The 22,500-nt window shown below is 43.9% G+C and overlaps 1 protein-coding gene across 13 annotated transcripts in view; it reads left to right on the forward strand.

Annotated features, from left to right (window-relative positions):
• Window positions 1-22,500, forward strand: part of celf2 (cugbp, Elav-like family member 2) — a 175,956-nt gene that overhangs the window by 150,051 nt on the left and 3,405 nt on the right. For 4 of the 13 annotated variants that reach the window (XM_080851196.1, XM_080851207.1, XM_080851202.1 and 1 more), the window contains 6 exons: window positions 3,709-3,772; window positions 12,571-12,690; window positions 16,197-16,406; window positions 16,853-16,996; window positions 18,463-18,632; window positions 20,836-22,500. The exon at window positions 20,836-22,500 is cut by the window's right edge and continues 3,405 nt beyond it. In XM_080851196.1, coding sequence (XP_080707322.1) covers window positions 3,709-3,772; window positions 12,571-12,690; window positions 16,197-16,406; window positions 16,853-16,996; window positions 18,463-18,590 — 666 coding nt within the window. In that variant the 3' untranslated portion in view covers window positions 18,591-18,632; window positions 20,836-22,500. The remainder of the gene's footprint in view (window positions 1-3,708; window positions 3,773-12,570; window positions 12,691-16,196; window positions 16,407-16,852; window positions 16,997-18,462; window positions 18,633-20,835) is intronic. The other 9 variants (XM_080851206.1, XM_080851199.1, XM_080851200.1 and 6 more) reach the window with 5 other exon arrangements.

The following is a 22,500-nucleotide window of genomic DNA, read 5'->3' on the forward strand; positions in this document are numbered from 1 at the left end:
TCTATCTTTCTTTCATTCTCCCTTTCTATATTTTTTTTCTCTCTAAATTTTTAATTTGGCTAATTAAGTCTATAATGAATTTTCATTAATTATTTTTATCTGCCTATCTGTCTATCTCTATCTTGGCTCTCCATCTATCTATCTAACGATTAATCCCAGAATACTTCTCTCTCTCTCCTTATCTTTCTCGCTCTCTCTCTCTCTTTTTCATTCTGTCTTGTTCCCTCCCTTCCCTCCAATCCCTCCGTCACATTGGCCATTAAGTGTAGGCCTGTCAGAAGCACACACGCTGTCTGGCCTTAATGTAGTCTAATGAAAGGCCTGCTTCTGCAGCTGTCTCTTAGGGCTTTGCACTGGCTCTACCACTTCTGCTTGAGCCTGAGCCATTAGCCTGCCCCCTGAAGAGAACAGTGACCCAATGAGGCTTGCTCTCTCTCTCTGCGCGGTGTTGAGAGTGGATCATTAACATCCCAGACCACATCCACTCCAACTAATCTGGCCCTGATTTGGAATGAATCTGAGCATGAAGAGGTTCAGAGTACCCTGACCTGTGTGTGTGTGTGTGTGTGTGTGTGTGTGTGTCTGAATCTGGCCTTTAATAGGTTCAGAGTATACATATCTGACCCTGACCCTGACCTGTGTGTGTGTGCGTGTGCGTGTGCGTGTGCGTGTGCGTGTGCGTGTGCGTGTGCGTGTGCGTGTGCGTGTGCGTGTGCGTGTGTGTGTGTGCGTGTGTGTGTGCGTGTGTGTGTGCGTGTGTGTGTGTGTGTGTGAGTGCGTGCTGGATTCTCTATTCGGCTAATGTAAAATTCACATCTGTGGCCCTCTCCAAACCAACATAGTTGTGTCAGTGCATGGCTATATGATGAGAACCGCAGAATGGGCGTTTACATAATTTCAATTAACTTATTAATTGATAAATCATAGCGTACACGGGAAGGCACTGTGTGGATGGCATTGGCTGTTATAGTACAAGAAGAGACTCTGCAGCACACAGTGCTAACTTCCTGCAGCGCCTGGGCTGTTTGCGTACGGTTGCCATGGTTGCACTTCCTGTCCAATGTGACCCTTGCCTTCCCCCTTCCCTCATTATCCAGTAGAGATAGTCTGTCGCTAGTTACAGATACCCTCCCCCGCAACTCACTGTTATTAGAAGTAACATTAGACCAGCATTAATGTTAGCGTGTTAGCCCTGTAGCTACGTAGTTAGCCTATTAGGTTAGCTGCTAGCTAGTTAGCCAATCTGACCAATAAGTCCTTCTCTCCCTCTTCCTCTGAAGCTTTGCACCAGCCTGATAGACGCAGACTATTGATCGGGTCCTGACTGACCTTGGCCAGATCCGCATTAAGAGTCTGCTGCTACGCAGCTAGCCGCCTTTCAAACTGTCCTAGAGCTTAGCCCTGATAGATGTTGACTGTGGAACAGATTCCCCCCCCCCTCCCCAATTATTGCGTGTAAGATCCGGGTCAGAGTTTACGGATATCTGGGAAGTCTCATCCACTGGTTTCCATAGCTACCATGCTTAACCTGAGTGGGCATCACACATGCTGGTTTCACTTTGGCTTTCTTATTCTGTGACTAGGCTGAAGTTCTCTGAAGACAGAAGCCCTGTCCAAAACCACTAAAGTAACAGTCACGCCTACTTACTTCCTGTCATGACATCTACAGCGCGTGATTGGTCAGGTGAAAACCATGTGGCAGCCTAAATTGGGCTTGATTGGCTGTGAGACATTTTAGGCATATTGTTTCCTACCTGTCCAGATGTTTCCAATTAGAAGCCATCCCACGCCAGTTAAAACCTTATTTTACCTGAACCAAAGCCAGCGCACACACACACACACACAACACAACACACACACACATACATGGATATACTGTCCCTCAGGTTTGGAGTTATGGTATTTATGGGTTGACCATTGTTTGATTCAATTCTGAAATCTCCTCTGCATAGCAGCAGACCCTGAACTGGACAAAGATCCAATCCTTCCCAGGGTCTGCTGCCACCCACTGAAACGCACACACACACACCTCCTCAAGTCCACGGTAGCTCTCCTCACACACGCTATCGACTCTATCTGAAGTAGACGCTGGGCTGGATTCACGAAGGCCTCAGGGCACACGAGGGCTGGAGAGCTGACAGCTGACTCAGCCTCGCACACACCAGGGCCACACCTGGGCCACACCAGGGCCACACCCAGGCCAAACCCGAACAGCTTTTTTAAAGATAATTTTTTAAGCTTTTTTTTTTTATCAGACAGGTTAGGGAAGAGAGACAGGAAACGAGTGGGAGAGAGATTGAAGAGTGGGATCAGGAAATGGCCAAGAGCCGGAGTTGAGCTCAGTAACCCGTGGTTGGGTCTGTCTTCTGTCTTAATACATCAGCTGCTGTCTGGGACGCATGCGATGGGGTCAAAAACATTACTAGCAAATCGCATCAGGGTTCTGGGGGAGCAGCTGACTTAGGATCAGACATGGGCCAAACCTGGGCTATGTATCGTAGTGTTCTAAAATTCTGCAACCACGGTTAAGAAAATGTATAGACAATAATTATATAATATATAAATCGGTTGTCTTTAACCATTCCACGCTACATATTTTCGTAGCAGTGGGTGTCAAAATTATATTATCTTGCTCAGATTTTAGCTGAAACCTTTGATACTTGTGGTTAAGGGAGATTAGCAAAACATGAGCAAAGACGTAACCAATATGATCAAGTAGCAAGCAGAATAGGAGTAAGGGGATTGGTCTCGGTTGAAAAACTGTATGACTAACACAATTCCTTGTCACCAAATCAAAGTCATTCAGTTTGTTCCATGATGGTTTATGCACACATTTACTAGTGTTTAGTACACTTACCTATGCTGTGCAGCTGTTATCATTTAAATACACCTCTGGGACAGGTACTTACTTTATTCAAGGTTCGCTCGAGGCTCTGATTAGCAGAGAAATGAATGTAAAGTAGGACGTAGGCGTTTACTTTAGATAAAAGCGTCTGCTAAATGTCATGTAAAATGTAATCATGCTACCAGATATGGGGTTCTGGGCTGGTGGTGGCCCTGATCTGGCGCATAGCCACTGGATGGGCGCCATATCCTTTTTGGAGTCAGTTCTTATCTGGTTCTGAAGAAAGCTCTCATTTGGACCAGGTTCTCCCCAGCTGGACCATGTGCTCTGAGGCCCTCAGGGAATAGAGCTCTTAAGTTTGTTTTCATGACTGTGGAAGATCCGTGTCCGTCTAACACATGTCTCTCTCTCTGTCTGTCACTTTCTTTCTTTGTGTTCCCATCATTCTGTCTGTCTTCCTCTCTCTCTCTCTCTCTCTCTCTCTCTCTGTCTCTCTCTCTATTTCCCTCTCTCTATCTCTTTATCTCTCTCTCTCTCTCCCTTTCTATCTGTCTCTCTCTCTCTCTCTCTCTCTCTCTCTGTCTCTCTCTCTATTTCCCTCTCTCTATCTCTTTATCTCTCTCTCTCTCCCTTTCTATCTGTCTCTCACTCTATCTCTCTATCTCTCTCTCACTTTGACCATCTGTCTTCCTTTCTCTCTTTGTCCCATACCATCTTTCTATCTCTCTGTGTCCCTCTTTCTCTGTTCCATTCTCTATGTCTCTGTCTCTCTCTCTCTCTCTCTCTCTCTCTCTCTCTCTCTCTCTCTCTCTCTCTCTATCTTTCCTTCTGTCTTGTCCTCATCTGCTGTGTCTCTTCCCCAGCTCCTACAGCAGGCCACAACCTCCAGTAGCTTGGGAGCATTTAGTGGGATCCAGCAGATGGCAGGTGAGTGTGTACCACACACACACACAGACACACACACACACACACACACACACAGAATCCCTTTGCAACTCTTACACGTATACACACACACACACAGACACGCATACACACATACTGTATAAATATGCACATACACACACACTCCTATGAGTCCCTTTGCAACTCTTACACATACAGACACACACACGTACACACACACACACACACAAGCACACACTCCTCAGAGCCCATTTGCAACACTTACACACACACACATGTGCAGACAAATACACACACACACACACACACACACACACACACACACACACACACACACACACACACACACACACACACACACCACACACATTCCTCTGAGTCCCAGTGCAACCCTTCTCCCAAACCCACTGTCTAATTAATCCAAGTGTACTAACACAGCAAGACACTATTGCTACGGTAACCAAACAGAGGGCATGTGCGAACAGTCCATCACTCCCAGGGACCCCAGGGGCCAAACACGTCCCCCATCAACCCCTTACACCCATCTAACAAGGCTACACTGACAAGCATCTTTAGCCCAGCTGGGTGTGTGTATGTGTGCGTGTGTCTTTCTGTCTCTCTCTGATCCTTTGGTCTTTCTTTTCTTTTTCTTTTGTTTTCCTCTCGCTCTCACACACAGTCCAAGTGTCTGGATTGCCTGAAATGCCAAGATACATTTAACATAGACATAAAGAGGGTGATTTGGAATGACCTTATATCAAATGTATGAAATCTTTAGAAATCATTAAAAGTAATAAAACGCATTTGAACGTCTCATTGCTCCTCGGTGTAATGCTGAAGGCTCACAATACTGTATTTCCTGTCAGCTTGCATTTTTAATGTGGAGCAATTTTTTTGCACATGCTCAAGGATCTTCAGTGTTAATTCTGCCTCAGAGGTATCATTTAGAGCTGCCAGTCAGTCAAACGTTAAGTGCCTGTGTCAGTTTGTCAGTCGAATGTTAAGAACCTTTGTTAGTTTGTCTGTCATATTAGAAGGAATAACAATGGCCATAAAGATAACTGTCATTTCTTGGCAGGTGGTAAATAAGAACAGGGTTTAGACAGTGTGAATAAATGGAAAACCATACATCAAGATGCTAGTTACATGACAGCGTTTGCTATCAATGCACCACATGGCCAGGGATAAGGGAACTCAACTAATTTGTGTTTTGTTTTCGTGTGTTTAGCTTTTGAATAGGCTTTATATTACTTATTTTGCCATGCAGAAAGATTGACCTCATGATGTTTGACATGGTTAGGATTAGGGCCAAGGGGGGTTGACAGATTCAACTAAAGAGGTTTGAAGACTGCACCTGTGTAGCACCTCTTCAGTGCCAGGTTTAGCATATTATGCTTTTAATGACCCTGAGAAGCGCTGTCTGACCTTGCCCTGCATATTTCTATGCTGTTATTTGTGATTGGCCTTTGGTTGAGTGAGTTTAATTGAACGTGTAAAGCTCATGTATTTAAATTAGATTTGTGGCATTCCGCTGATAGTATAGAGAGATAGGGTGCCTAGCGTTTGGGCCTGGATATTCTGTTAGCTGATTGTCATGAAAAGTTGTGTTATTTCAGCATGACTAATGTGTGCACATGCAGGTGTGTGTGTCTGTGTGTGTCTGTGTCTGTGTGACTGTGTGACTGTGTGTGGCAGGGAGCCCTTGTTCTTCGTTAAGCTAACTCGATGCATTTTAATCTTCTTGCTACAGACAGACAGACAGACAGACAGGCAGGTAGCTAGGTGGGCATTCAAACAGCTAGACAGAGACACGCACAGGCAGACAGACAGACAGATGGATGCGTGGATGACAAGGAGGGACAGCCTGGCAGACAGACAGACACAGGCAGAAACTAAGACAGGCAATCTTCTCTACTTCATGTTAAAGAGAATCAGCTCTGTTTGGACTGTTACCGCATAGGACTGTACAGGAGGACGTTTACCACATAGGACAGAACAGAAGGACTTTGGTACATGACAGCAGCTGATTCTGGAGTTGATCTGGAATGTCAGTCACTCCTCACTCAGATGCAGACTAGAACACCCAGGACTACACTGCACAGGCAGACCAGAAGATAATGTGAAGAACACAGCAGAATAGAACATAGAGCATAGAAGAGCCCGGTAGAACAGAGGGTTAGAGGCAGGACAAACCTTAGAAGAGAGGAAAGGACGGGTCAAAGGACAGACAGGACATTTCTCAGGTGACAGCCACAAACCTTTCATCAATACTAACCCTGAACCTACACCCAACACACCTCTTGTGAGATTTTTCTTTGTATCTCTCTTACCCTCCTTCCTTCTATCCCTCCTTTGTTCTGTTCTGTTTGTTCTGTTCTTCTTCTTTGTTTCCTGTCTTCCTCCTCTCTCCTCTCTGCACTCCTGTCTCCTCTCTTCTCTCTCCTCCTCTACCTCTCCTCTCTTTCTTTCCTCTCACTCTCTCTCTCCCTCCCTCTATCTCTCTCTGTGGTTCTTTGAGCTGATCAGTGGCTCCGACTGCATTAGCTTCTTGTCTGTTTATCAGGCTGTCAGTGAGAGTGACAGAGGTGGACGTGTATTTATAGCGTGTGACCAGAAATAATTACTCACCCTGACAAAAGGGAGAGAAAAAAGAAAAAAAATATGTTTCTTAATGGGGAATGAATAAATGGCATAATAATAAAGACCTCAACAATGAGCAGGTGTGTGAACGAATAGCAGGAAACACATGTCTCGTCTGTGTCATGAGTGTGTTTTTTTAACAACTCTACTTCCTGCTCTTATTTTCTATCACATTTTTTGAACAGCCATCACTCACTAATTAGAACTGTGGGTGTGTGTGTGTGTGTGCGTTCTTCTGATGGGGTGTGTCGACCGAGCCTTGTGCCTAATCCCAGGTTATGGTCATGTCTGAGTCTTCTGGGTGGCCTGCGTACAGCAGGAGTACCTCTTCCTCTTAACTGGGGCGGAGATTCTCTTTCCTTTCTGCCTGGCTGATTGTAGATACCGGGAAGTAGGCATTTGTGCACCCTCTCTCCCACCCACTATCTTTTTCACACACACACACGCTATTTCTCTCTCTAACACACACACACACACACACACACACACACACACACACACACACACAAGCACACACACACACACACACACACACACACACACACACACACACACACACACACACACAAAACCAGCCACACAGCAAAGGATCCAACGCGTCCAACTTGCTCGCTGCCATCTCTCACAGATTCTCTTTGGCCTTGCATCTGTTGCCGGGCAACGACGTGTGATTGGCAGCCGGTGTTGGCAGCTGACATCTGGTGGCTCTCTAGTGTGGCGTGGGTTAGGAGCTCTAAGGAGGCCAATTATCCACGCCCAACATTCAATTAAAGCGTCCGGGATCCCGCGCGGCCCTCTCCATCTGCACACGGCCGTACACACTCTCACAGACTGCTAATGGTGCGCAGAACGCTTGTGTGTGTGTGTATGGGGGGTCTGTGTGTGTGTTTGTGTGTCTGTCTGTCTGTCTGTCTGTGTGTCTGTATATGTTTCCACGGGATGAGATTTTGACTCAAAGTGATAAAGCTTCATGATAACTGACGGTGCAGAGCAGAATTGTTCAAATCACATGAAAGGACTTTCAGCACATCAAGCAGCCATCGTCCAACATTTGAACTACATTTCTGACTACATTTGGCATTTTAACCAGACATTATAAAACAAGTACAAAAAATACATAACCTACCGATAAACTGAAATCATTTAATTCATTATACTGGAGTTGACAACCCTACCACATGGGACACATTGAAATATAGTGATTGTATAGTGGTTTTAGTATATTTAATGTTATTTTATTTTAAACGTGATTTTATGTACAGTCAAGAAAACAAGACATGCAGCAACATTCTCTTAAATACCTCTTATATTTTGTCTTATATTTCTGGGAAGACAAAACATTAGATAAGTCAAAGATGTACCAAACAGTCTTAACCATCCAAATCTGTTTGTCTGTATATCACTTCCTGCACAGGGCCCATTGTGTTTGAGTTGTGGCCAAAAACATTTTACCCAGTTTTAGAAAATTACAGGTCAAGTGTTTAAACATTAGTATGACTGCTGCAGTTGTTTTGTTCAGACAAGCTATACAATATTATAAACATAATAATACATAGAATATAGAAAACATACAAATACATTTCCCTTTTGAAAGACCATAAACCATAAACGCTACTTAGGGAAATAAGTATAGCTTCCTTTACACGCTAAAAGCATGAGGCGGACCCAAGCCTGTGACGTCTGTGCCCGACTAATAGCCGGTCTCCTCTCGCTAATGGAGCCAAATGCAGATTGCTACTCTCAGTCTGGTCCAGCCTACGCACAGGTACTGATTGTGCCACCGCTGCCACGGAGCGGAGCGGAGCGGGAGTTAGACGCAGCGCCATAACCCCAGTCCTCAAGTTCCGCCAGCCAGCAGTGATTAAGTGCCATTAGACTCGACGTGACGCAGCACTGGTGTGTGTGCTCCTGTAGGTGTGTTTGCTCCTGTGTGTGTGTGTGTGTCCCTGTGTGTGTGTGCTCCTGTGTGTGTGGGTCTCTGGATCTGTGTTTGTGTGTTTCAGAATCAGAATCAGATTTTATTTGCCAAGTAGTAGTTAGAACAAACAAGGAATTTGACCTGGTGAACTGACTCTCAATGTGTTTATATGTTTGTGTGTGTGTGGGTCTCTATGGTTGTGTGTTTGTCTATATGTATGTGTGTGTGTGTGGGTCTCTATTTTTGTGTGTTTTCCTATATGTGTGTGTGTATCAAGGTCAGAACGAAAGAGGCTCTTGAGCGCTGAATCACCACTGTTAGCGTTAAGCATCTTTAGCGCCGGGAACAAAGCTGCCGCCACAGAAGTGCCCCTCTAAAACTGGAGCCGCAGACGGCAGAGTGCAAAGTTAACACAACGCCAAAAACTTCTCCGCTCTTCACAGCCCGCTGCTGTTTGTGTTTACAGAGGACCTTGTTGTCACCTGTTTTCTAATGGTTTTGTCCTTCATCAGTTGAACGCATGCTGAACACTCTACCTCACTTTGAAGTGGTGCTGGGTGAGACTGTCTGCCAAATGCATACGTCATGTAACCTGCCTATTAGTGGCGACAGGAACCAAAATAGAACAAGCTCATCTTGAAAGGCCATTTGTTTGTGCTGTTTGGTATACGGAGTCTTTTTTGTTATTTTAGATCTGTGTTCTGATGTGGCATATTGCCATGGTTACTTCAGAGAAAAAAAGACAACAAAAGGGGCCCTTGCTCCAAATGGCATTGGGTGAAGAGAAAGAGGATTCTATCTAAATGTATCTTTAAAAAAATGTTGATATGTTTAAGCCAAACTTTTTTCAAACTTGCGCTAGAGGTGTGTGTGTGTGTGTGTGTGTGTGTGTGTGTGTGTGTGTGTGTGTGTGTGTGTGTGTGTGTGTGTGTGTGTGTGTGTGTTCAATATTACTCACAGTCTAGAGAACTTATATTTAGGCCATATGCCTCTCCTTCTGTATCAGACTGGTTTAACCACTTATTCATGTGGTGTGTCTTTGAGTGTGTTTGTGTCTTTGTGTGTGTGTTTGTGTGATCTTGCCTTCTTGTGGACATGGTCATAATAGGACTCTGTGTGTGAAAGACTTGGCCAAAATCATAATAGTGCGAAACTTGTTCCCTGAGCTCAATGGATCACTGATGAAGACATGTAATGATCAGCAGTGACATTCATCAGTAATGCCTGTACTGGTTTTGACATTAATTCCACTTTATGAAGTACTTAATAACACTTGGCATGTCCTCTGCCACTGACGTGAGGAACAGTGGGAAACACCATCACATTAAGTCTGAACATTCCCAGTATTGTGTGTTCCAAAACCATTCAGGCTGCAGTGTATCTGTGTCCTGGTAGTGTTGTACTTGTCTAGGGCAGTTTGTCTGCAGGAAAAGAATGTGTGGTGGTTTTAATTTTAATTAAAACACTCTGCCTAAAACCTTGCAGTGTGCCTGACCACTCTGGTGTTAGTATTAGCATTTTAGTGTGAGGTTTCAGTTGGCTCAGTTTCCAGTTTGTTTTAGCTTGCTGCTAGCCTACTGTTGTTGCTGCATTATCTTTACACTTTTGACATGTCAGTGCTGCAATGGCATTACTTTCGCAACCTGTTGGTATTTTGTCAGCTTGATGCAAGTGACCTGTCAGCATTAAGCTCATAGTAACCTGATTAGCGTCTTACCAGCTTGACAGGCATTTTTTAGCTTCCTGCTAGCCACGTTTTAGATTTGATAGCGTCTTCCTACCCACCTTATTAGACATTTGTTAGCATCCTGTTAGCTTCCTTCTAGAAATTTCTTTGCGCCATGCTAGCCTAGCAGCATGTAAGCGGTGTGACGCTGCTCACGCTCGTGCTCCTCTCCGTAGGTATGAACGCTCTGCAGTTGCAGAACCTAGCCACGTTAGCCGCCGCGGCCGCCGCCGCTCAAAGCACGGCCAGCCCGTCCTCCAACGCCCTGGCCGGCTCCGGGGGCTCTCTGGGAGCACTGGCCAGCCCAGGTAACCCCCCCTCCCACCCCGACCCCTGCAGCCATGTTCTTCATCGTACCCACCCCCCCACCCCCCTGGACCATCATCACCATCATCGTCGCTATTGGCAACGCTATAGCCAATCATGGTGATGATCATCATCACTCCCTCATCGTCATCGTTGTGGGTTGACATCCCCTGGTCTTTCAAATCTGTGTTTACATTGTCGATTCAGTCATGTTCGTGTCATGGTCATCCTCATCGTTGTTATGGTAACCTCTTCGGTTGTCATAGTTACCATCAATGCGTCCATAGTCCATGTTGATGACATGCTTAGTGCCTTCACACATCAGCAGTGGACGTCAGGACTGAGATTTGATCTTGTCGTTAATTCCCGCTATACAAACCTTGTCAGTTTTCCTTTCCTCAATCATTCCCTTGATTGTATGTGCATGTGTATGTTTGTGTATATGTGAGTATCTGGGTATGTGTTTTGTATGTGTGCATATATGTGTGTCTGTGCGTGTGTGCGTATCTGGGTATGTGTGTGCGTGTGTGTGTTTGTGCATGCACTGTGTCGTAGCTCCATTTGTGCCAAGGCCATGTGACATGCTGCAGTGTGTGTGTGGGGTGTGTTAATGTGACCTCTTGCTTGTGCTGTGGATTACTGGTCATAGAGTGTAGAGTGATTAGTGACTTCTGTGAATGCCTCTCTGGAAGCGGAACCGGAGAAGGGCACTCAACGTTTCCAAGGGGTCAGGAAATGGCGTTACACCTTATGTGTGTGCTGTGTTGCATTATCCACTGCGGGCTGGTTTGTGCGGTCGTCACACACATTCTCTCTCTCTCTCTCTCGCTACTTATTTTTCTCTTTCTTGTTCTGTCACTCCCTTCCTCACTGCATATCAGCCTCGGTCTTCTTCACAAAAGCATGTTCGTGCTTCATGGCATTGTGGACCCTACAGCTCTTTGTTTTCCCACTTTGGTCTTTTCTTTCTTTTCTACCTTTTCTGCTCTTGTTATACTCCGTCTTTTCACTCACTCTCAATTTGTTTTCTTCTATAACCAACTTTGCCTGTTTGACTCTGCTGAAGGCTGCATCGTGATTGCCTCTTCAAAAAAAAAATGACCTTATGTGTGCATTTAAGTGTTTGAGTGAGTGAGTGCATGGTTTTGTGCATGGGTGATTCTGTTCTGTGTGCGCGTATGTGTTTCTGTGTGTGTGTGTGTGTGTGTGTGTGTGCGCGCGCTTACAGGATTTCATGCTCCTGCCTCTGTTCATACTCTTTCAACCAAGGGCAGTGTTTTCCTTGAACACTCTTTCATCGCCATGTCCGTGTAAACTCCATAAACGTGGTCAATGATATAAAGCGGCCTCACTGTTTCCTCACATAAGAACAGCAGCACACCATTCCACACACCTCTCAGAGACGTTTCTAAAGGAAGCTCTTGCCTCGTCTCCTCCATCTCCTCCTGTGACCTATTGCTCTGTTCATTCGTGTGTGTGTTTGTGTTTGTGTAGGTCGTGTGTGTGTGTTTGTGGTTGTGTAGGTGTGTAGAGAGGGGAAAGTGTATGCGGTGTGTGTGTGTGTGTGTGTGTGTGTGTGTGTGTTTGTGTCTGACCCTTTATTTGGGTATCCCACCCCAAGAGACTTTACAGACTGCTCGTTGAAAATTAAGTTCAGCTTTTATAATTGTTCACTGAACATCATTTTAACCAAACTCAACCCCTAACCTTAACCCTAACCTCTGTTTTTTTTAGTTTCAACAGATAGTTTGTAATCTGAGCATCTGTAAGCTAAAGGGGACCATCCAAATAAAGTGTGGTTGAATTTATCTATGGCTCTTACACAAGACTTCAATTTTCCTCTTTTCCTTTTCTTTATCTGTCTCGACCCCCTTTCATCCCTCCTTTCTCCATGTCTCCATCCTTCTCTTTACTCTCTCTCTCTCTCTATTTTCTTTCTCTCTCTCTCTCCCTTCTTCCCTGCCCCTCACTGTCTCCTCCATTTCTTCCTCTCTCCATATCTCTATCTTTCTCCTTCTCTCCTCCTCTCCCTCACCCTCTCGCTCCTCCCTTCTTTCTCCTCCCCCTCTCTCTCCATATCTCTATCCTTCTCCTCTTTACCTCACATTCCCACTCTCTCTCCCCACTCTCTTCCTCTCCTCTCTCTCCCCCTCTCCCTCCCCCTCTCTCCTCCTTTCATCTCTCTCCTCCTCTCCTCCCTCTCTCTCCTCCCTTCTCTCTCTCCCCCAGCAGCTGGTACAACGGCTAACTCCAATGCCATGAGTTCCCTTGGTTCTCTGGGGACACTGCAGGGCTTGGGGGCCACCATGGGCCTCAACAGCATCAATACACTAGCAGGTAGTGTCAACAGTGAGTATACCAGAGCCATCTGCCTCCAGCCATCTCACCGCATCTGCCAAAGATCACACACGCACACACATGCATATACCCACAGTTATGATCACACACACACACATGCATATACCCACAGTTATGATCACACACTCACACATGCATAAACCCACAGATATGATCACACACTCACACATGCATAAACCCACAGATATGATCACACACTTCGAATGCATAAACACACACACATGCATATACCCATAGATATTATCACACACATGCACACCCACATTCACAGACACCCACACTCACAGAGAACACACACCTCATTCCATCCATCTGACTCATCCTGTGCTGCTTATGCTCCTGTATGGTCAAAGAGAGACGGCACAATCAAAGAACACACACACACACACACACACACACACAAGCAGTTGGTAAGTTGTTCTAGTCGATTCTAGTCGACACACACACATAAAAGTGCTACGTGAAAGCATACATTCCCCTTAGTGTAAACTCGCATAAATCCACTCCCTCAAACTGGGAGATCCACTCTTTCAAACTGGGAGATCCACTGCCTCAAACTGGGAGATCCACTCTCAAACTATTAGATCCACTCCCTCAAACTTGGAGATCCACTCTCAAACTAGGAGATCCACTCTTAAACTGGGAGATCCACTATCTCAAACTGGGAGATCCACTCTCAAACTGGAAGAACCACTCCCTCAAACTGGGAAATCCACTTTCAAACTGGGAGATCCACTCCCTCAAACTGGTAAAATCTGAAGTGTAAGCCAAGATATGCTGGTCAATAAACACAAATGAGCTGAGTGCGGTTGGACAACACTGCACAAGGAGTGTCTCTCTTGGCCATCAGACAGCCACATCCTCACATTAACACTACAAACACCCACACACAGACACACACACACACACACACACACACTAAACACACACACACACAAACTACACACACACACACACAAACTACACACACACACACACTACACACACACACAATCACACGACACACACACACAAACCCATGACACACACACACAAACACACGACACACACACACACGCACACACACACACACTGTATTGTATTGTTCTGTACTGTAATGTATTGTGCACATTCTGCTACCTCATCCGCTCCCTGGGTGTTTCTACAAAGCTGCACGAGTTTTTGTCACTGTGTGTGTGTGTGTGTTGTGTTCCATGTGAGTTGTGTATTCTTTTTCATGTTCCATGTGTGTTCCATTTTTGTATGTTGATATTAGTGTGTGTGAGTATTTGTATGTAAGTCATTGGCGATCATTGTAGTGTGACAGTGTCAACATACTGATGCAAGATTAGAGATAGAAGCTATCTTAAGAAATGATGCAGTCCTACACCAGTTTTCCACTCCTATATTTATTTGAATTTTTTAAACCAATATATTACCTCTAAAACTTCTTGTCTTGATAGCTTGCTTAGAAAAATGGAGAACCTTCTCCATATGAGGAATGTTTAATGGCGGCGGCATTCTTCATAGCAGGACACTCTCATAAACAACTCTGGGGGTGACAGAACACACACTCCCTTCATTAAAATGTTGTAAGGAGTAGTGTGTGTATGTGTGTGTGCGTGTGTGTGTGTTTTATTTGTAAGACATTCTCTTAAATGGACTGTCCATCCTCCCTCGCTGACCTTTTGGATTAGGGTGTGTGTGTGTGTGTGTGTGTGTGTGTGTGTGTGTGTGTCTGTGTCTGTGTGTGTGTGTGTAAGCCAGTGCCTGTGTCAGACGTAATCTCCTGAGCGTGGTTAAGGCCGATCTGTATTTAATTGAATATTAAAGGTCAGTGTTGTAATCACTTGGAAATAAATGAATGGGCTGTTCTTCTGGACACAGCACGCATCAGGGATAGTGTGTGTGTGTGTGTGTGTGTGTGTGTGTGTGTGTGTGTGTGTGTGTGTGTGTGTGTGTTACGGCATGCATCAGTGGTAGACCAGAGGAGAATGAATGACCTGTTATCCTGTACACAGTCATCATTTGTTATTGCCCCGTGCAGACAGGGTCGGCAAGGGCAGACAGTAAATCTTGACTAAACAGACAACTCTCACACACACACACACACACACACACACACACACACATCTGCCAGATACAAACATATATTTTAGATGCATTTACCTTTACAGATAAACACTTGCTAGTTATGCCTTCAACTCACACATGCAAATTTGCGCACACACACACACACACACACACACACACACACACACACACAGAGGCTCAGGGAGGTATAGTTTAGATCTATATGATTGTCAGACATGTTCCATGTCCTAACCTCTGTGTGTGTGTGTGTGTGTGTGTGTGTGTGCCCTTCAGTGTGTGTCTGTCTTTTGGTGTATGTCCTATAAGAATTGTATTTGTCTGTAGTTGGTATTCTTATGAGTCCATGTTTATCTGGCACTGAAAACCCTCTCTGCTGGTCACATACTTTGAGACCCACAAGCTCCTTGAGTGTGGACCCGCCGCTAAATGAGTCATTTTCTACATTTAGCATCTTAATTTTCAACTCCAAGCCAGCCGTTACTGTGGAAATGTTGGATTAACTATCCTGTATTCATTTATAGTGCCAGGTTTGGCTGAGTGTTGATGTGTGGAACTGACTCATTGAAAAGTGTACTGGCATCACTGCACAGCTAAGCAAACATGTTCAGTTCAATATTGTCAATTTAATTTGGGGCTTTTCAGTGCAATAACATCAATACCGTGCCTACTTAAGTCAAATCCCTGGAAATTAAATAAATTAAATCAAATTAAATAAATCTCTCAAAATAAAACTGATGGCTTTTTTCTGGAGATGGTTATGTAAGTCTTTAAAATAGCTAAGCTAGGGTGAGATGTGGCACAGTGGAAGGTCTGAGTGTGTGTGTGTGTGTGTGTGTGTGTGTGTGTGTGTGTGTGTGCCCACGGACATGCAGCTTGAGTCTCCCATTTCGACTGTCCTCTCAATAAAGGCTTAAAGATGCAAAAAGGATGTTGATATTCAACAGCCAATCAAGTTGCACCAGGCATTTGTGGTTTTTAACAGATAAATGAGGACTACTAAAATATATTTAACGTGGTTTTACATGTCATCTGTACTGTCTCGTCTATACACTAAATATGTGTGTATCTTTTATGTGTGATTAATCCTTTGTTTGTGTCATTGTTCCGTTAAATTCTGTGGCATGCACATGTTCAGTCTATCGTGTTTGTGTCTCTTTGTGTGTGTGTGTCTCTTTGTGTGTGTGTGTGTGTGTGTGTGTGTGTTGTTATCTGTGTGTATCGTGTTGTCCGCGTGTGTGTGTGTGTGTGTGTGTGTGCGTGTGTGTTGTAATATTTGTATATCGTGTTGTCCGCGTGTGTGTGTGTGTTTTGTAATCTGTGTGTATCGTGTTGTCCGTGTGTGTGTAGTGAAGAAACACTCCCTGATCTTGAAGCTAATGAGTAAGTGGACCTCTCTTTCTCCATTGTTGGGTTTTCATGTAAAGTTGCTCAAATGCTCTCAGGTATGGCGGCACTTAACGGTGGACTGGGCGGCACCGGACTCACCAACGGCTCGGTGGGGTCCATGGACGCACTCACCCAGGCCTACTCAGGGATCCAGCAGTACGCCGCTGCCGCCTTGCCCACCCTCTACAGCCAGTCCCTGCTCCAACAGCAGAGTGCCGCTGGTAGTCAGAAAGAGGGTGTGTATGTGGGTGTGTATTTGTGTGTGTATTTGTGTTTGTGTTTGTTCGTCAGTATCTATTAGGGATACATTATTTCCAAAGGTAATGGGCTGCTCTTTTCCCAGACAGCAGCAGTGTAGTGAGTAGGAAGGAGAGAGCGCCTCCTGGTGGTGATGGGCTGCAAATGTCCCCCCTTAAAATAACTTTAAAAAAAAAACATGATAAAGAAAGAACCGTTAGTTTGAGATTTTTTAAGTCTTCTGGGAGGAGGTTTGTTTGTGTGCCCAAGGGGGAGTTTCCCTTGGTGACTGTAGTCACGAACCTGCCCCTCCGGGATTAAAACCTCAGTTAAGGAGGAGCTGTAACTCTGAGCACATTGATCTGCGCTGTCAGGACTTCAGATAGAGAGATAAATAGGTCCGTCTGTTTGTTTGTTGTTTGTAATGGGAGTCCTGTCTTGCCGTCTACCCCCTCAGGTCCAGAAGGTGCCAACCTCTTCATCTACCACCTGCCCCAGGAGTTTGGGGACCAGGACATCCTCCAGATGTTTATGCCTTTTGGGAACGTGGTGTCCGCCAAAGTCTTCATCGACAAACAAACCAATCTGAGCAAGTGCTTCGGTACGGGACACACACACACACACACACACACACACACACACACATACAACAAAACAATTTGACTAGGATTTATGGCTTAAAAGATGATAAAATGACTACGGACTACAGTACAAAGCAAACTTCATCGTTTTAAATGGGCTACCGGTACATTACACACGAATGAACAGAAATGGATAGATATGAACAATTTAAATAGAAAGTGTCAAACTATGCTGTCGCTTCATTCAGATTGTTAGAATCAATTTGATCAGATCAATTGGAAGCTGAGGAAATGGCATCCAGTCAGTCCGTACCCTTGCCATGGCCGCTTGGTAACCCAGTCATGCTGGTGTTTACCCCGTCTTCTCCCCCTCTTTGTTGCGGGAGACGGCTGCCGGCGCGGCTGTAGCCAACGAGGTGGGGCTTTTGTGAGCCGCCCGTGAAAAGCCTCTGTTTTCTGACCCCTGGGTTGGTCGCGTAATTACACCTCTAAGTGTTTGTTTATTCTTGTCACCGGCAAAGAAGAGCCTCCTCCGCAACTCACTCTTCCATTTTCTCCCAAACGAGGGCGTGAAGCATGTGAAAATCTGATAACAGGCATGTTAGTCAGGGGACAAATACAACAACAGAAAGAAAGAACGAATGAATAAAAAAGAAAGAAAGAAAGACAGAAAATGTGTCTGGGAGGAGAGCAAGCGAAAGAAAGTGATTTGTCATGTATTGTGTAGCTAATGGTTGTGGTTATCATTCCCAGGTTTATGCCACAGTTCATTTCACCCATTTTTTGAGTCTTTTTCTTCCCCTTTCTTTTTTGAATTTTCTTTTTTTCCGGTTTTTATTCACTCCATCCCTCCATTTTTTTCTGTCTGTTCTCCTTTTTTTCTTCCTAATCCCTTTATTTTTCTGTATTGTTCAATCTTTTACAAAATCTGTCTCTGCATCTATCTCTTATTGTCTGACATTCTGTCCCTCCTGTGTTGTTTCACCCCTCTCTTTCTCTCGTTCTCTCTCTTTCTGTCTTTATCTCTCTCTTTTTTCTCTTTTTCTCTCTTTATCGCTCTCTTTCTCTATCTTGTTGTAATCTCTGTTAATTTTGTTAATGTATTTCTTTATCTTCTTCCCATCCTGTCTCTACTTTGGTCTCTCTCTCTCTCCATTTCCTTTTCTGTATCCCTTTTGTCCTGTGGTCTTCTGCTCTCTCCTCCCCCTCTTCCGTTTTCCCCTCCTCTCTCTTTGTCTTTACATTTCTCTCTATCTCCCCATCTTCTCAATCCCTCTCCTTTTTTGTCATCTTTTCACTCATCCTCTGATTCATCACTGCTTTCCCACTCTTTCTCTCTCTGTCTCTCTCCCTTTCTTTTTCTTCATTTCACCCTTTCCTTCAAATGTCTTCACTCTCACCCTCCTCATTCTCTCTCCCCCCTCTATATCACTCTCTCCCTGGTCCCTCTCTCACTCCCTCTCCCCTCTCTTCTCTCCCCCTCCAGGGTTTGTGAGCTATGACAACCCCGTGTCGGCCCAGGCTGCCATCCAGGCCATGAACGGCTTCCAGATCGGCATGAAACGCCTCAAAGTGCAGCTCAAGCGCTCCAAGAATGACAGCAAACCGTACTGATCGCTAGCGCTAGGGCTTAAGATGTCTGTTAGCACTGCTAGGGTAAGTCCCCTATCCCCATTACCCTTTTATCCCAGCTCAACACACCCAAAACCACTGCCAAGCTAGCTGCCCCTGTCACACTGAGGGCTGGGAGGGGTGGGGGGGACAGGGTTACACCTGGCGGGGTGGGAGGGGCTTTGGGTGGGGGTGGGGGGGGAAGGGGTTGACTGTCCCTCTGTTTTCTTTTAAAGCTTTGTTTTTGTTTGTTTAATTAGCAGTATTACTGTTGTTATTGATCACAACTCAGTTTTTCATTGTGAATACTCCTTCACATGAACGCTTCCATTTTCACTGTTGTTTTGTATGAATTGCAATGGATTGGTAGCTGTTACTGGTAGGGTGTTACTCTTTGTTGTTGTTTTTCTTTCTGTTGATTTTTAAGTTGTGTACAAACTATTTGATTTATTTTGAGTGAATATTTATGTTAATGATATTCCATTATATGACGTCAGAGATCTTTAAAAAGACTCTTTTGAAACAATATTTAATTTATTTATTTTTATTGTTTTTTTTGGTTGTTCGGTTTGGTGGCCCTGGAGGCCTTGTTACCTGAGGGGGGCCACCCCCCTGTCGACGAGCACTGATATGCACGCTAACCTCTCAACTTTGACCTCTGGTGGCGACCTCGGGTCCTGCTGCTTCTTTGACCCCTACTTGACCCCAACCTGGCATCAGACTGCCAAGGGCCTCACACACACACACACACTCTGATCAAACCACACACAAAAAAAGACAACTTCCTCAACCATCCTCAGTAACAAACGCCGCATTTTTTGTTTGCATTTTGTTTTTTTATTGACGATTCCTTCTGTCTTGAAGGAGTGTACAAGTGTTCGAATTTAGTTACAATCATGGTTTTATTCTTCCATGGACAGATCATGATGGGCTTTCCTGAACATTTTTGATTTTTTTTAAGGGGGGTGTGGGGAGTCAGAATGTCATTTCAAGATGAAGTTCTATTTAGATTATTAGATATAATTCACATCAAAACTCTAACAAACAAAGGTATTACTCGCGGGTGGGAGGGGAGAGATGAGTTCAACATACTTGATGTTTTCTTGAAAGACAAAAAGGAAATTTCACAACACCGAAAGCCACAGGCCTGTACATTTTATTTGTAAAAAAAGCAGCTATATTTTTATACAAAATTTTTACTGCATCAGATTTAAAAAAGAGGACTTTAAAATTGTATTTATTGCCTATCGTATTTGACACCAGAGTTGCAAATCTCTACAGTGACAAACCTTGTCCAGTAGTCTTCTAATCAGTCTCCACGGTCTGTTAAATCAACACTGAATCGCATTATATCCCCCCGTATCTCTCTCTCTCTCTCTTTCTTCCTCCCTCTCTCTCTCTCTCTGTCCATCCTCTGCAAACATTGCTGGTTTGTCTTTCTCTTTGCCACCTTGTGCGTCATGACCCCTTACTTTTCTGGATCTCTCTCTGTGCTTTTATGGCTCTCCTCATGGGTAGTGGCTGTACACTGGTGTAGTCTCTCTCTCTCTCTCTCTCTCTCTCTCTCTCTCTCTCTCTCTCTCTCTCTCTCTCTCTCTCCCTCTCTCTCTGTATTTACATATATCTCTCTCTCTATATATATACCCGTTTTCCCACACGTATCATTCTGTTTATTGTTTGATGTTTTGTTTTGTTTCGTTCGTATTCTCCCAAACGAGCATCCATCCTCCTGACCACACACAGGGGACTGCTGACTGATGGATACCTTTGGGTGTGTGTGTATGTGTGTTTGTGTGTGTGTGAGTGTGTGTGTGTATTTGAATTTGTGTGAGTCTGTGTGTGTGTGTGTGTGTGTGTGTGTGTGTGTGTGTGTGTGTTTATGTATTCTTTGTGAAGGGTTGCATTTAAGTGTGTATTTCAACATAGTTTGCTGTAAAGAAAGGGCATCCAAAAACACTAAGTGTAATGGTGTCATATTTAATGGGAACTCTTTTCAACACAGGTGGGTGTGCGTTATTTTTGATGGTGTCTAATGTTGTCTGTGTTGTTGTTGTTCTTGTTGTTGTTTGTGTGTTCTCATGATTTACTGATGTAGTTCTTGTTGTTGGTGTTCCTGTTGTTCTTGCTGGAGCTGTGTGTTATGTGTGTGTAACTCTTCTTTGTTCTCTCTCTCTATCTATGTCTCCCTCTCTCTCTCTCTCTTTCTCTCTCTCCCTCTCTCTCTCTCTTTCTTTCTCTCTCTTTCTAGACTCATCACCTCCATGCCCGTTAGCTCTTCGTTTGCCTAGCATGTCTGCGTGGCCCTCCTCCGTCATTGTTTCTGATGTCTTTCTGAGTTCCACCTGATCATAACCTGGTCTTCTTCTACTGACCTTTCAACTTTGAACCTTAGCTTGACCTTTGTGGAGAAAGAAAAAAAATATATTATATAAATATATACACACACGATTTTTTTGCATGTGACCTCATTTGGGCTACTTATTTTTTGTTTCCTTTTATGTCTTTTTTTGGAGTATAGAGGGGGGGGGGGGCTGAGGGACGGAAAAGTGGTGTGGTGGAGGACAAATGAATTAATCAATGTGAAAAACAAATGCAGAGCTGCATTTACACGAAAGACTGAAACTGCTTTTACCTATGGGGATACGTACATTATACCACAAACAAAGTTATAACAAGTGACAAAAAAAAGCAAACCTGTGGCAACATAAATTCATTTTTCGTCTCCATTCTTTTTTGTGTTGTTTCACATTTTAAAACGTTTTATTTACCTTCTTTCTTACGTAAGCTGTTTCATTTGATTTTTTCACTTAAAATAAACTTGAACATTTGAATACAGGGGTTTGGCATGGGTCTCTGCTCCTAGTCTTACCCCTGCAAAACCACACGAGACTGGGAACCGCCTATGCCCGTTTCTATGGAAACTAGACTACTTCCAAGCATTTTTTTGGTTTCTTTTCTTATTTTAAGGCGAAAGGGTCGGGGGTACTTTCTAGCCTGTGTTTTTTCTCTCGAGTCTCTCTCTCTCTCCGGGAGTCTCCCTCATGGTTTCTACATTTTTCAGGCAGTGTAAAGTTTTTTGATAAGTAAGGGGGCCATTTTACATGGCTTGGTTTTCTCATTTTAAACAAGTGGAAAAAAAACATAAAAGTTATATATAGAACCACTTTTTTCTAGAGTAGAAAAATACAAAAGATTATTAAAATAAAAGACTCACCCTGTTTCGGGTAGGGGTGTATGCTACCTACGTACGTATGTCACCTTTTTTGCTGACCTGACCTACAGTTGGACAATCCATGGTTAAAATGCACATGAAATGACCTATATTTTATACTTCTCAGATGTACAGAGGTTACGAAAAAAAAAACTCGAGAGAAAGAGAGAGTGCAGGGGAAGGAGATGAAAATAAATAAATAAATAAATACATTTTAAAAAGCAGTTTGTGTTAACCCGCGTTAGCGTCCGGTGCTTCACGTGGATTCAGTCGTGATGTCATCACTCAGTCTTACGGTCTTTTATTGTCACATGTTTTTTGGAAAGAGAAGACTTAACAAAAAAAATCAGCTTACTTGAACAATAGAACAAGCCTTTCATAATACTAATTATTATTATGATTATAATTATTACTATTATTATTACTGCTAGTACTACAGTATAATTCTTCTTTTTTTAAGTCCCTATTTGCTAAAAATGTTCTCGTCGAGTCAAAAATTAGCTACGTAAAATTTTTGAGAAAATATATATTATATTATAAACAATGTCAGCTTGTGAACCATCGGTGTCTGTATGATCTGGTTTTGTTTTACTTTATTTTTAATTTTTGTTTTTGATTCTTTTGTGGGAAACAATATTTAGCTGTGTTTTCGTTGTTCGGCAAAAAATGTGATTTCAATGTTTTTTGTTTATTTGTTTTTTT

The sequence above is a fragment of the Sprattus sprattus genome (assembly GCF_963457725.1).
Source record: "Sprattus sprattus genome assembly, chromosome: 14".
Classification (NCBI taxonomy): Eukaryota; Metazoa; Chordata; class Actinopteri; order Clupeiformes; family Clupeidae; genus Sprattus; species Sprattus sprattus.